The 16,248-nt window shown below is 30.9% G+C and overlaps 1 protein-coding gene and 1 pseudogene across 6 annotated transcripts in view; one reads left to right on the top strand and one right to left on the bottom strand.

Annotated features, from left to right (window-relative positions):
- PPIG (peptidylprolyl isomerase G) overlaps positions 1-16,248 on the top strand; it is a 43,780-nt gene that overhangs the window by 5,923 nt on the left and 21,609 nt on the right. For 3 of the 6 annotated variants that reach the window (XM_036236593.1, XM_036236594.1, XM_036236590.1), the window contains 8 exons: positions 5,956-6,001; positions 6,294-6,373; positions 6,470-6,544; positions 6,934-7,041; positions 7,680-7,724; positions 9,552-9,639; positions 13,869-13,898; positions 13,989-14,128. In XM_036236593.1, coding sequence (XP_036092486.1) covers positions 6,313-6,373; positions 6,470-6,544; positions 6,934-7,041; positions 7,680-7,724; positions 9,552-9,639; positions 13,869-13,898; positions 13,989-14,128 — 547 coding nt within the window. In that variant the 5' untranslated portion in view covers positions 5,956-6,001; positions 6,294-6,312. Of the gene's footprint in view, positions 1-4,678; positions 4,715-5,955; positions 6,003-6,293; positions 6,374-6,469; positions 6,545-6,933; positions 7,042-7,679; positions 7,725-9,551; positions 9,640-13,868; positions 13,899-13,988; positions 14,129-16,248 lie in introns of all 6 variants that reach the window. The other 3 variants (XM_016165394.2, XM_036236591.1, XM_016165390.2) reach the window with 3 other exon arrangements.
- On the bottom strand, positions 10,458-10,576 carry LOC118613981 (annotated as a pseudogene).

Genomic DNA, 16,248 nt, shown 5'->3' with positions numbered 1-16,248 from the left:
GATTATAAAATTAATACCTGTTTGTTGAACAAAATTTTGAAAATAGAAAAACATAAAAATTACCCTTAAACCCATGGCCCAAGTATAATCAATGTTAATATATTGGTATAAATCCTATATCTTTTTGCCCCCCCCTTTTTAAAGATGTAATTGACAACAATTTCAGGTGTACGTGACTTGACGTACGTATTTTTGCAAAATGATCACCATAGTATGTCTAGTTAACATCCATCCCCTCACATAGAATTTTTTTTCTTGGGATGAGAACTTTTAAGATCTATCTTAGCAACTTTCAAATGTACAATACAAAGTCATTAACTACAGTCACCATGTAGTATATTACATCCCGGACTTTGAGTTTGTTTTTGTTTTGTTTTTTTAAGATTGTACATATAAGCGAGATTATAATGTCTTTTTCTGTCTGACTTTCGTTTAGCAGAATGCCCCTGATATCCATCTGTGTTGTTACAAGTGTTAAAATTTCCTTCTTTTTTATGGCTGAATATTTCATTGTGTGTATCCATATATTTTTTATTTACCTTTTTAAAGATACCATATTTAAGTGAGATCATGCGGTATTTGTCTCTTTGTCTCACCTATTTCATTTAGCTTCATGCCCCACGGTCCATTCATGTTGTCGCAAATGGCAGGAGTCCCTTTTTTGTGGCTGATTATATATATGTCACATTTTCTTTAACCATTCATCTCTTGATGGACACTTAGGTTGTCTCCATGTCTCGGCTGTTGTAAGTAATGCTGCACTGAACATAGTAGTGCAAATATCTATTCAATATAATGATTTGGTGTCCTATCTTTCTTAAATATACATCTGGTATATGTAAAATTGGGATTTTACAGACAATGCTGCTTACTAATTTGCTTTTTTCACCTATATTATGAATATTCTCATGAGTAGTCTTTGGAAATTTTTGTTTTATTTCTATAACTTTTAATAATATATGGTATAAAATTGAAAACATATAGAAAGTTATACAGTAAAAAAATATTACCTATTTTTCCCAGCTGTCCATTTTCTCTCCTACCAGATGCCTCTTCATTAGACAAGCAAACACATATATATATTTATATATACATATATATTTTTTTACTTCTTAAAATAATACACAAAGAAAATGGTCCATACACATTTCTATACCTTGCTTTTTGTTTTTAAACTTAACAAAATGACTTGGAGATAGCAGTACATAAACAGCTTCCTCATTCTTTTTTAAAGCCATGTACATTATACAGATCTAATATGATTTAGGTAACCTATCCCTCCTATGTAGACATTTAGGTTTACAGCCTTTTAATTACTGCAAATGATGGTGCTTTGAATAACCTTATTTTCTAAATGTGTGGGATATATATAAAGTAAATTCCTAGAAGTAGCGTTACTGAGTCAAAGGGTATTTGATGCATTTTACAATATTGTATGTTGTCACATTGGCAAGGGACTATCAGTTTACTCCTTTACTAGCAGCAGCAGCAATATATGAGGTCGATATTTTTTTGTCAGTTCCATAGGTGAAAAATACAATCATTGTAATTTTAACATATGAATATGATTTCCAACGGCTAGATGAATATCGTCCATTTTTTGAAGATGTCACTTATTTAACCAATTTCTTTTACTGCACAACTGGATTTTTTTTTTATTTTACTATTATAAAAAGTGCTATAGTGACAGTATATGTGAATTTTTTATATTTAATAGTTTAAAAGGATTTATTGTCTACTTTTAACCATATAATATTGGTGTTTCTTTTTTAGTTTAACATTGGTAAACATTGTTTCCATTTCTAAAAAATATTTCCATAGGAGTGTAATAGTCCATCATATGAACATTTTCTAATTTATTTAACTGTTGTATTGGACACTTAGGTTGTTTCTAATTACTCACTATTATTAAAAAAAAAAAAACAATAAATATTTCACTTAAAATGGTTGCCTTTCAAGATATTCCAAAAGGTTGAATTACTGAAGTGTTAACGGTCAGAATGAATTTGAATATATTCACAGTCCTGGTCTATAATGCCAAGTTGCTTACGAGAACTGTTCTTGCTGCTTATATTTTTAATTTCACTTTTTGTGAATTGTGTGTTTATGTTTCTTTGGGTGGCCTTTGTGCTTTTGTTTGGTACATGGATCTCAAATATTGGGGCAGAGAGACAGTGAGAGATTTTGGTTGTCATATGGACTGGTATTTAATAGTCAATACTAAGGATGCTTAATTTTCTGCCGAGAGTATATGGTCCTGGTCAGTGCAGTAATTTGTCCTAGTGCCCCCATACCTAAGCACTGTTCTATAAAGAAAATTAACACATTATATTTGTTGAAAAAATATTCCCCAATTTTTTACTTTCTAATTTTCCATTAATAAATAGAAATTTTTTTCATAAAATCAAATCTGTTTATCTCTGTTGTTTATTTCATTATTAGTGAACCTGAAAAGTTATTTAAAATCAGAGTTTAGGTAAATATTCACGTGTATTTTTTGTAGTTTCCATTTGGAGGGGATAGGGTTTTGTGAAAAGAAAAATCATTTCCCAGGATCTTCTAAACTTAAATTTTAAACAGCCGTAGTAATCATGAAAGTAAGACACTTAAAAAAATACATTTTTTAAGACTTGAGAACTCTTTCAAAGAGTTTCTTTTACAGGTCTGTATTTGTTGTAGAAAACATGGGAAATGAAAAAAACAAATAAAAACCACATATGACCCTTTTATTTAGAGGTAGGCTCTTAATATTTTCATGTATTTTTTACTATTTATTTTTTACTATGCAGATATATCTTTAAATTTTATTAATTTAAATTGGGGAATGAACACATGAATATATTCTCATTGCAAAACGTCAAACCTTATAGTTAAAGACCCCACTGACTTCCATCCCTACTCCTGGTACCTTCTGCATATATAACACTATATACAGGGAAGAAAGTTAAGGGGAGTAAAGGGATATAAAGTGTTGGATTACAGGGGCTGCTCCTTTGAATATACTAGTCAGGTATGATTTCCATGAAGAGGTGATACTTGAGCAATGACTTAAGTGACAGAATGAACCAATTTTGAAGATCTGGAGTAAGAGCATTCCACACAGAGGGAAGAGCAAATGTGAAAGACTGGTTAAGGGAACAGGCCTTGGAATGTTTGAAGAACAGCAAGAATACTAGTATGGCTGAAGCAAGTTGAGGAGAATGTTAGATGAAATTGTAGCAGTCAACAGAACTAAAATATTTAGAGCTGTGCTTTCCCATACAGTAGCCACGAGCCACATGTGGTTATAAAGCACTTGAAATGTGGCTAGTCTGAATTAACAGACACTGGATTCTAAGACTTAGTACCCAATAAAAATGGATATATCTCAACATTTTGTTGATTATATGTTGAAACAATATTTTGGACATACTGAATTACATAAAATATTATTTAAATTAACCTATTTCTTTTTAAAATGTGGCCACTAAAAATTTTAAACTACATTATGGGGTTCATTTTATTGAACAGTGCTAGCTTAGGGTCTTAAAATCCATGGTAAGACATTTCGATTAAATATGATAGTAAGACATTAGAAAATATTAGGGAGAGGAATGATTAGGTTTATACTTTTAAAGAATCACTATTCTGGTTATTCTTTGGTGAGTAGACAGTACAGAACTAAGTAAAAGCAGGAAAACCAGTTAGATTATTGTTGTCTAGATAAAAAATAATAATGGTAAAAGATAGTATGAACATTGAGGTAAGCGTTGAAGCTAAGGTCAAACTGACTTCCTAATGATCGAGATACTGGGCTGTGAAGGATAATAGAACCAAAGATGATTCCAAGTTTTCAGGCTTAGCAGCTGTGTTGAACAGTGAAACATTTACCAAGTTTTGAGAGAAGTTTGGTAGAGAAATAAGAGTATTGTTTTAGATATCACATTTTTAATAAAGTAAACTTTTTATTGAAATATAACATATACTGAAAAGAATGCAGATTCTAAGGATAGCTCAAGATTTTTCCAAAGTGAACTCATATAAGCAACACTCAGATCAAAAAAGAGAACAAATCAGTATCCTAGTAGCTCTCATGTGTTCTAACACCATAAATTAGTGGTGGTACTCACTGCAATTTAAATAAAGGCCCAAAACTATAGGAATTGAGAAACTTTGAAAATCATTAGAGATTATAGTATGTAAAAGGTTATGGGTAATGAAGGATTATTTTCTGAGCTTTTATAACTTTTGCCTGGTTTTCACATTTGGGGTTTATTTTCAACAATACAGTATAAAGGAAATTAACTGTAATCGTAAACAATTTGTTATATTTTAGGCAGTACTAACTGTACTGTACTTATTTTGCAAGATAGAAGTCTCCACTTAGGATATTATGGTTAAACAAAAAGCTGTAGAAATTTTTTTGGAAGAAATTAAATTATTAAACTTCCTCTGAAGCTTCCTCTACCCCAAAAGTAGAGAATTTTAAAAGGCTTTGCAAAAATTATTTAGAATATATAGGATAATCAGGTACTAAGTAATTTAATATTTTTCTTTAAGGTAGGATAGTTATTTCAGATATATGAATTTAATATATTCTTAATTTCAAATGTGCAGAAATTGAAATTCTATACAAGTAAAAATGCAACAAATTTGGCAAGATATTAAAATTGCTGTTTTTGTTTTTTATTGTTTTCAGAAAGGCTATATCCATCATCTACTGAAGAATTGAAAGGTTATCTTTTTTGTTTCGTTTCATGTGAAACAAATCCTAGTATATATATATCTCTTAGAATTAAAAAATAGAGGAAATTATGAGAAAATGGTATTTTCTTCCTGTTTCCATGCAATAATGCCAAAAGTGTATATACCCACACTTGGGCTCAATTTTTGGTTTTGGTTTTGGTTTTGGTTTTTTTGCTTTATTGAAAAGGATCTTTTTCCATAGTGTGCTCAATTTGAATGCAACATAATTTATTATGTAATTTAATTCCCTAATTCATGTAATCAACATTAAGTAAATGAATGACTACATATAATTTGTCTTTTTCAAATTGTTGGTAATTTGGACAAAGTCTTCTTTGCTTTTATTGTTGAGAATTCTGACTTGTGCTTTGTGGGGTGTGTAAAATCAATAAAGGATGGTAGATATATGAACCAATACACTGATAAAATTGTGAAAAACTAAATAAATACACATAAACCAGTACAACCAGGGAAACGTGAGTAGGATAAGCATTTTTATGCTTTTATCCTATAGTTGTCCTATTATTATACTACAGTTTTGTAAAATGTTGCCTTCGAGGGAAACTGGATAAGGTACACACTGTATCTCTCTATATTATTTCCTACAACTGTGTGACTGGACAATTTTCTCATTAAAAATGTCAATTAAAAATTGATAAAGAGAAAAATGAATCTATTCAGGATGGAGGATATAGATCTTTCAAAGCCTCACTGGACCTAAGATACCATGCACTGCTTGATGAGCTACCAGCTTAGTTAGATATGGTAATTTTCAGGAAAACATATACATTTCAGTTAGTCTCTTTTGATATACCTGTTGTTTTTATAGTTCATGGTTGTGGACGCTAAGTGCCTTTGTTTCTTCTGCTCTTCATCTTACCCTGTCATTCCCCACCCAAGTCCTCAAAATAAATGCTTTATCAAAAGAATGTCTGTTAAATAATAGCTATCTGCTATGTAAATAAAACTGTTACACAGAGGAGCTTACTTATTTATATTTCTTTGGCTCTACACTAGCCTATCAGTAAAAGCTATTGCTCATGATCAGAAAATAGCCTCATGTAAAACTTAATCTGCTTTTACTGAAAATGTAAATCTGTCATATATTACTGTTAAAATATCCCACTTTCTTCCTCAATGATTTATTTATGGTATTTTTTTTTTTGAGGAATTTGAATGTTTTTCTTTTTAAAACCACCATTTTAATCAAAACTCATTTTTGTTTTCTAGGAGCGAAAAGATTGGATTAGTTTGTCCTTGATTTTTCTCTGTTTAAGGTAATTTGTCATTAATCATATAGACTTAATACAGTTTTCTGTTTGGGGTGGCACTCCATATTCAGTTGTTAGAATAGAAATTTTATTATATAATGGCTAAAGCTTTGTGTCTTTTCTAATTGCCTCACAAAATGCAAACTGATCCCCGAAAGAAAGAATAATCCATGTGATTTATGCCATGGAAGTAAATATCAAAATAAATTCAAACTACTTTCCTAGTTTATGCTCCACAGAATATTTTTTCCAAAAATTTATGGAATCCTTTTGTCTGCTTGAAACTATTTTATTCATAGATTGAAGTATTGGAGCCATGGGAATAAAGGTTCAGCGTCCTCGATGTTTTTTTGACATTGCCATTAATAATCAACCGGGTAAGAAAATTAATGTTTCTATGTAACATTTATAAATGAGCATTTAATATTTTAAATTAGTAAAGAAGTTTAAACCAACTACCCTTTTTTTTTCAGCTGGAAGAGTTGTCTTTGAGTTATTTTCTGATGTGTGCCCCAAAACATGCGAGAACTTTCGTTGTCTTTGTACAGGTTTGTTGATATTTTCAATTGCCCTAATAATGGTTCCACTTGACTATGACTTACTTTAATTTTTTAACATATTTTAGATTTCTTTATATATATTACTTTTCTCTTATGTAGATTAAGCAACATCGATTAGGACATAAAAGTATTCTTAGAAATAATAATGGGATTTTATGTGAGGTTGATTTCCACATTTCTACACTCTCTAGAAAAACATGGGTAATTTTTTAAATGAATTTTTAAAAAATTCCAGAGGTGAGTGAAAATCCTACAGTTTAAAGGAGTCTGTATAGTTCAAGAGATATATTTTACAGAGTGAAAAAGTATCATCATTTTAATATTATTTCTTTTATTTCCTTTCCACTGTATGACCTACTAATTTTCCTTCTTTATAGGAGAAAAGGGGACAGGGAAATCAACTCAGAAGCCATTACATTATAAGAGTTGTCTGTTTCACAGAGTTGTCAAAGATTTTATGGTTCAAGGTGGTGACTTCAGTGAAGGTAAGATTTAGTCTCCCACAAAAGAATATCATACATTCTTTGTTAAATATCATAGATCTCAAAGTTAGACAAGTCTTAGAAGTACTAACCCAATTTTCTTCTCACCTCACTTAATTTTTCATCAATTAGAAATACTCATAGAAACATATAAAAAGGAAGCATAGGAAATAATTTCATCTTTGATGCATGAATTAATTTCAGAAATTTGCTTCTGGATAAAAAAAAAAATACTGTAACTAGTCACTACATGTCTCTGATATTGTCACAGCTAGTAATTTTTAACTATAATATAAGTTTTACCTACACTTTATTATAAAACATTGGAATTATATTTTAAAGAAATTTTGAAAAAAAGATTTTTTCTGTTGAAAAACCTATATAATCATCATTGGAATCTGGACGTTCTTTTTTTCACGTAACTTAAAAGGCTGTCATATTCATACTATTTATTGTATATAAGGGAAAGAAGGTAATTTGAGTTCTTGTCAGTATTGACTTTATGATTTGCTATGAACTTTTGAGTATTATTGATTCAAAGTCATTCGAGCATCAAATTTCTAATAAGTATTTTGTTTAGGTAGCATCTTCAAAGAGATTACTACTTGGGGAGTTTAAGAGGCTATGTTTTTCATTCTTAGGAAACGGACGAGGAGGGGAATCTATTTATGGAGGATTTTTTGAAGGTAAAAACGTTTACTTTTAAATTGTATTTTTAATGTTTTCTATTTTGATTTTTCTTTTGAATTGATAAGATTATTCATTGAACAGTATATTGATATTCACCTATCTTCAAGTAATCTGAAGGTTAATTTTCTTGTTCAATTTTCCCATCATCATTTATTGAAGAGACTGTCTTTTCCCCCCATTGGATATTCTTAACCTTCTTTGTCATTGATCAGTTGACAGTATAAGCATGGGTTTATTTCTGGACTCTTCTGTTCCATCGATCTTTGTGATTGCCAGTTCGGTACTATTTTGATTACTGTGAAATCAAGGAGCGTGGTATCTCCAGCCTTGTTCTTCCTCAAGGTTGCATTGGCTATTTGGGGTCTTTTGTGGCTCCATACACATTTGGGGATTATTTTTTCTAGTTCTGTGAGAAATGCCATCGGTATTTTGATAGGGATTGCATTGAACCTATAGGTTACTTTGGGTAGTATAGACATTCTAACAACATTCTTCTGATCCATGAGCATGGTATATTTTTCCGTTTATTTGTGTTGCCTTCAACTTCTTTGAGAGTACAGGTTTTTCATCTCCTTGGTTAAATTTATTTCTGTTTTATGCTTTTTGATGCAGTTATAAGCGAGATTCTTTTTTAATTTCTCTTGCTGATAATTTGTTATTAGTGTATAAGTACACAACAGATTTCTGTATATTAATTTTTGTGCCCTGCAACTTTACTGAATTCATTCATTAGTTTTGATAGTATTTTTGGTGAAGTCTTTAGAGTTTTCTATATTTGGATCATGCCATCTACAGAGTTTTACTTCTTCCTTTCCAATTTGGATGCCTTTTATTTCTTGTGTGATTCCTGTGGCTAATACTCCCAATACTGTGTGGAATAAAAATGGCAAGACCAAACATCTAAGTCTTATTCCCAATCTTAGAGGAAAAGCTTTCAGCTTTTTACCATTAAGCATGATGTTAGCTGTGAGTTTGTCACATATAGCTTTTTTTACATTGAGGTGTGCTCCCTCCATACCCATTTTGTTGAAAGTTTTTATCATACATGGATATTGAATGGTCTTAATCTTTATTAAAGGAGATTCAACAATATTTCCTATTAACAATATCTACATTTTTAGTGGGTCCATTTTTCTATGAAGATTTTTAAAAACTCTCTTTGATATTTTAAAATTTGGCAATTATGTTTTCCCCAAATTTAACTTTTCTCTCTAGAAATTTTTATTGATATGAAGATCATTTAAAAAGCTATAAATATGTGATTGTGGAAATAATTTCATATTTCCCATCTTTCACTTTTGGGATTCACTGAAATTTTGTTTCACGTTCTACTTTGTTCTCATTCTAATCTGAGTTTGGGAGGCAAGGCTGCTCTCTTTGCAGTAAGTGATGCTTTGGCAGAAATTAAGTTAATGAGTGCCTCTCTGTGCTCAGAATAATATGTGCCCTTTTGTGCTAGAAAATGAAACAAATGAAATATAAAAGAAACTTATCTGAATTATTTCTCTTGCTTTTTTAGGAGAGTTTCAGTTTTTATTTAAATAAGCAAAGAAAGTTGTATTATCTTTTCCAAAAAATAAAAGACACATGTAAATGGAAAGAATTTTATAGCAAGAGTTTGAAAATTAGAAATATTTTAGCCTGAAAAGATGGGGAAGAGAAATGGTTAATATTGATTCTTTCTTCTTTAACTTGACTTTATCTAAATTTTGTGTGGCACTGAAGAGCACATGATATGAACACAAGACATGAAGAAAAGTCAAGATGACTTTTTTGGGAGAGTTTATGCTTGTAATGTAATTGAAAACTTTGCTTCTCTATAGATGAGAGTTTTGCTGTTAAACACAACAAAGAATTTCTCTTGTCAATGGCCAACAGAGGAAAAGATACAAACGGTTCACAGTTCTTTATGTAAGTGTTTATGATCTGAATATTTAAAATATTCCTCTTTTGGTGCATTGTTTCTTCGTGTGCTTGCCATCGATCACTAAGAAGTAGCAGAGGGACCCATAAGGGGAAGAATGTTTGAAGGAAGGAGAACAAAGAATTATTGAAGAGAGGAAAATTGTTGAAAGGGGAGTTGAGCTGTATTGCTAAACTTTTCAAATGATGAAAACTTGTCAAGAGGATACAGGAGACATCTTAAAAGAGTGAGGTTCCCACTGGTCAAATTAGGACAATTTTGACCATCAAAATAATGATAATATCAGGTTATCAATAAAACAAATGATAATATCAGGTTATCAAATAAAACAGGAATCCATACAGATAAAAATAATAAATGAGTGAATAACATGGAAAAAAGAAAGGCTGTTCCTTGGTAGAATATCAGCTAATAAATGTAAAAGTAATGATAGAATTAGAAAAATCATCATTTTACAATCATCTAAATAGTAATTGATTCAGGAAAGAATTATTTATGGATGGTAAATTTAGAGAGCATCCTTTTAACAAGGAACAGGATATTTACATATAATAGCTCTCTATAAATAATTATAGAGTAAAATACAATTGATCCTCATTATTCAAAGATTCTGCATTTGTGAATTTGCTTCTTCACTAAAATATATTTGTAACCCCAAAGTCAATAGTGCTAATGTTTTTCAGTTTTGTTTTGTTTTTTGTTTTTTGTTTTTAATTTTATTTTTCAGGCGAGGCAACCCTTGGTTGACCTCACAAATTGCAAGGACCTTATCAGCGTACAGTCCCTTATATTTTTATTTTTTTTATGCCCACAGCACCTGGACTTCGTAGGTGGTCTCTCATTCAAATACTAACCAGGCCCAACCCTGCTTAGCTTTTGAGATCAGACGGGATCAGGCTTCTTCAGGGTAGCATGGTCATTGACTTGTTTTCCAAATCTAACTACCAAAAAAATTGTAATGAGGGCTCTTGTCTGTAATGCATATTTTTTATTGTGACCAGTGAGTACAGATTTGCTCCCTCCTTCAACAGCCTTAAACTCTCCTGGTCTCAGAAGAACTTAATCTGTCAGTACTGTATGTATTATTCTAGTGTTTTCTTATTCTGTATTTATAACTCTTCTTCAATAGTGAAAAACCTGGCTCCCATTATCTTCAAAATTTCTTCTCATTTACTGAATTCTAAAATAAAAAATTGCCATCCTATTCCACTGTGAAAAGTAACCTATAAACTAGAGTTCACTATCTAATTATAGTTATTTTTGTCTATTGACACAGGGTATGTAGTTAAACTGCCATGTATAAAAGTTACTTGGATTAGTATTTTTTAGCGTGAATTTTATGTGATTTTGTGACTCAACATACTATATGTAATGCTTATTCTTTTTCACTTAAAAATATATCCTGGAAATCCCTTTATATTTGTTCATAGAGATCTTTCTCATTCATTTTTGCAGCTGCATAGTACTCTTTTCTGTGTATGTACTGTAATATATAGGTCTTTCTGATCTTTAAATGAAAACAGCTTTATTAAGTTTGTTGTAGAAAAATTAGATAGACCACACAAATAAAAAGAAGAAAAACAGTCCCATCCCTAGAGTATCTTTCTGTCTAATAAAAATGTAGATGGAGTATTGCATATTCTCTATAATCAATTTTAAGATAAAATATAAATTCTTTTGCACGTCACTAAATATTAACTTTTTAATAACTCCATGTTAATCCATTATTTGAATGTACTGTGCTTTATTTAATTAACCTAATTTTTGAACATTTGTTTTGGTTCCCATTTTTCAAACTACTGCAGTGAACATTGTTGTGCCTATTTGATGCATTTTAATAATTTATATAAGTTGATAGTTTACTTACCGAAGTTTTTATACCTTTTAAGCCTTTATATTTTGTTTCATTGACTTCAAAAGAGAGTATAGTTTAGTATCAACAGTAAGTGCCAATTTAACAAGATCCTTAACAACACTATTATTTTTCCTTTAAGTAAAATCCTTCCTGTGCTAACCAAAACCCTTGTTAAGTTTATAAAATCTTTGGAGTATATTCTCCGGATCTTCCCTCTATTTCTCCTTACCTCTTTTCGTTTCTAGATAACCCTTCTTTACTTCTCCTGTGTTCTATTTTTTTAAAGGAAACTTTAGTTTTTAATCTTAAAAAATGTTTTTATCTTGGTAACATATAAAATTTGCCATTTTAACCATTTGTAAATGTGCAATTCAATAGTATTATATTTAGAGTGCTATATGAAGCTAATAATAAAATATTAAATGTCAACTCATTGAAAAATAAATTTTTTATTAAAAATTATTGGGAAGACATTGATTGAAAAATAAACAAGTTTTAAAAATTTCTAAAACTATTTCCAAAACTATAGACTAACCATTTCCCTTTCCCCCAATGCCTGGTAACCTCTATTCTACTTTCTGTCTCTAATATTTGCCTATTCCAATTATAGAAGTGGAATTATATATTTGTCCTGTTGCATCTGGCTTATTTCACTTGGCATGTTTTTGAGGTTCATCCATGTTGTAGCACGTATCAAAACTTCATTCCTTTCCATGTCTGAATATCAGCTTAATTATATATACATAACACATTTTATTCATCTGTGTTCATCTGTTGGTGGACATTTATGTCGTTGTCACCTTTTGGCTATCGTGAATAATATTGCACAAAACACTGGCATACACATATTTGTTTGAGTCCCTGTTTTCAGTTTTTTTGGATATATACCTAGGAGTAGAACTGTTGGATCATATAGTAATTATGGTTAACTCTTTGGGGAGCCACCAAACTGTTTTCCACAATGGTTGCATCATTTTACATTCCTATTAAGACTGTACAAGAGTTCCCATTTTTCCATATTCTCATCAACATACTTTTTCACCGATCTGAGAATGACCATGAAAGCACTCTAAGTATTGCTTTAGGGGTTACAGACAAATTCTAGTGAGCAAGAGAACTTGCAGATTTGGAATCTGTGAAGGGGGGATTGACTATATCTAGATGTGAGTTATACATGTACACTGCATATAACACGTAATACAAATACATGGTTTACACCTAGGTTTTTTATTTCTAGGTGATTTTAGCAAGTTCAGGTGAGCATAGCTGGTAAACTGAGGGAAAAAATACATTATTAGTTTTAAAAGTAAGGTGAACTTTAAAAAATATATGTACTTGTTAGAATTTTTCTTGTAGTGTTTGTGTGCTTTAACCAAAGGTTAATGTCTTCCTTGATGAGATTTTTAAAAATAATAACTTTTATACAATGCCCATCTTCAATGTAATATACAAATATATCCTAGTAACTACTTAAGTAGCAGCCTTAACTACAAAGCTTTAAGGCTTATATGGAGAAAGAAAGGATCTTTTAAATTTATTTGCAAAAAAGTACTTTTTGCTTATTTGGGGTTTTACCCAAAGTTTTACTAGAGATCTCTTTCTTCAACGTGATGTTTATGTCAGGGGTAACAAACTCAAAGGGCTATAGCAAGTAATATAAGCAAATAAAGCCTGCTGGGACAAGAAACTAAAGTACTAAACCTTGTATTAAAGAAGACTCTCAGCCCGACCAGTTATTACCATGTGCCAGGTGCCACATCTTCCAGGTTTCTGAAAGGTCTGAAATCTGGATTTTGATGTAAAAGTATCCAAAATTTTAAATGTTTGCAGCTAATTTAAAAATTTATGAATATGAATCATTTCTGTTCAGGTTCAACAGAAATTATATGAGGGTTATCAGATTATGATCTGTACTTTTAACTGTTTAAAATGTTAAGATTGAAAACACTATTGTTAAACCCATAAACCAGTGGAATAGTTTGATAAGTCATGGTATGTCCATATAGTAGAACAGTATACAACCATGAATATTCATTCAATAAGAACCCAGTCACATGCAAGAAACAAAGATGGATAGAAATAACACCAAAATGTCAACATTAATTACATGTAAGTTTTGAACAATGCGTAGGTATTTTATTATCAGAACAAGTTTTTGAAAATTTATTGTGTGAAAAGCATCTTGCATATTATTCTTCTTAAGGTTAATGTTAATGAAATTCTATTATTTTTAAGATATCATATGATTTCTTTGTTTGCAACTTTGTTTCCAATGCAGTTATTTTCTTTTCCTTTTTAGAGATGCTAACTTTGTTTTTCTCTGACTTTGTTTTTATTCTTCTGCCTGATGATTTCCAAAAGAACAACGAAACCAACTCCTCATTTAGATGGGTAAAAATTATTTTAATTTATTTTATAACCTACTTTAAATTAATTTAAAATAAGAAGCTTTTATTTAATTATCTGTACTTGACTCTTTAGGCATCATGTTGTTTTTGGGCAAGTGATTTCTGGTCAAGAAGTTGTGAGAGAGATAGAAAACCAGAAAACAGATGCAGCTAGCAAACCGTTTGCTGAGGTGCGGATACTCAGTTGTGGAGAGCTAATTCCCAAATCTAAAGGTAAGAACAAGTAGATATTTCTGATAATTCTTATGCCTACAAAACAAGCAGGGACACTTAATAGTTGGCATGAAATTCACACTAAAGTGAATAATTATAAGGTTTTTGTGTTTTTAATATATTGTTTTTTAAATGTGTTTTCATACTGTGTACATTTCTTGTTATTAATTTGCAGTAATTTATCCATCTGCTTCCACTTTGTTTTGGTTTTTTTTTTTTTAGAAAACTGTAGTTGTCTAAATAACATGGAAAATAAATACCCTTCTAGGGAAAAAGACAGTGGAAAGAAGATGACAATTGAAGAGAATAACACAGACTAAGAAACTTTAGAGGAATCTAAGCACTGCTTAGCTTCAAAAGCATTTGGCATGTTTGAGAAACTTCTTTTACTTGTACTAGAACATTTGAAGTTAACATTAATAGTGTGATATGATATCTAAAATGGTAAGAACTTAGTTTTAAATAAATATTTGTCTTTATATTACAGACAAAATATGTAACTGCTACCACTTATTACAGGTTATGCATCTAACACTCTAAAAGTAATGGGATGAGATTACCTTCAAACATGTGTAGAAAGTAATAAAATATTAAATTGACTCTTTCTATTCTTACTAGAATAGAGACCAATAATATTAATACTTAGGTTTTCATGGTTAACAAAGGTAAAAGTCATCTATAATCTTTTCTGACCTTCACAATAACCCTATTTCTCCCATTTTATAAATGAAGCTATATTTACCACATCAGGGAACTAAGCCTCAAACTCAAGTTTGCTAGTTTCAAATCTAGAGTTCTTTCTAGTATGTGTTGCTAATTAAAATCTTTAACATTTCTTTTAGAATTGTCCTAAGTAGAACATTCTGTTCTCAAGTTTTAGGTAGACTGATTTGCCCTGTAACATTTGGAAATATGCACATTTTGTTTTAAAAAGACACAAGATAGTCATAGAGAAAGCTTATTGTGTATTCCTCAAACTCATACTAAGGAAGCATACTTTGCTCTTATCAGTTTCACCAGTTGGGGAGGATTTGGAACTTTATTACTGTCTGCTCAGGATTTCCTAAAAAGATCAGATTTGTTTCAAGTCATACCATGCCTGTGGTATTTCCTCTGTGGAAAGAGGAAAAGATCTTTATGTTTGAGATCATGTAGTTTGAGACCTGTTCTTCTATAGTCCTTCAACTACCATTCAGAACACTGGTCAGAGTGGATTTTGTCATTCATCTATCTAATGTATTTTTAGGCAGAGCTGTGTCTTCCAATTTCTAAGTTTCATGGCCTCCTTACATTTTAAAATTGGGAACACTCAAAAAGCTTTGTGCAACACAGTATAGTTCATCATTACAATTAAAACCTGTCTGAGAGATTTATATCCCAATTTAAAAAGAAATAAATATAGAATCTTTTTTTATTTTTATTTAATTTTTCTAGCTTCCTTAAAACAAAAAGTCTTCTGAAGAAATCTGATTGTCTGGACCCGCCTATATATGGTCTTAGTGAGTCTGGGCAATATTCTTGGGACTTTTTCCCTTTGCTGTTCCAAGGCTGGACATTCTGCTTATGTGGCTATTTGAATGTGTTGAGAAGGTTCAGAGTCAAAAGAGAAAAGTGGAACACTGGAAGCTAATAAAAAATACATTCCTGTAGAGGTCTCAAGGAGCAGAGTAGAGGATTGAATACAGATCTTCAGAGAATGAAACCACTATCTTCATTAAGATACTTCCTGGATTTTCAGGAATTAGAATGACCTCAGGTCATGCTGGTCTCTTCAGAGTTCACTGCAGTGAGATTTGTCCACCTTGGCCATGCAACAAGAGATGGGATCATTGCTATATTACAGAGTACACAGAAATACAAGTTTTGAGTTATGGCAGTAAATAGTTAAATGTGCAAAAATTTCGCATATACATGGTAGGAAATAGATTGGTTGGCATTATAGAAAGAATAGCACAATAAAGGAAGCAGCTGGTGAATCTGGTACTCTGGAACTATGGAAAAGAATACCAGTGACTAACTTTGGGACAGGATACCACTTCAGTGTCTGTATTCTGGAATTAAGTCATGGTGATGGTGCTTTTTACTGGAAAATAGTGAGATGTTAAATTTAGAAACTGTTT

Source organism: Rousettus aegyptiacus, unplaced genomic scaffold (assembly GCF_014176215.1).
Source record: "Rousettus aegyptiacus isolate mRouAeg1 unplaced genomic scaffold, mRouAeg1.p scaffold_m13_p_2, whole genome shotgun sequence".
NCBI classification, from domain to species: Eukaryota; Metazoa; Chordata; class Mammalia; order Chiroptera; family Pteropodidae; genus Rousettus; species Rousettus aegyptiacus.
Note: the sequence above shows the minus strand (reverse complement) of the source record. Positions and strands in the feature narration are given on the sequence as shown.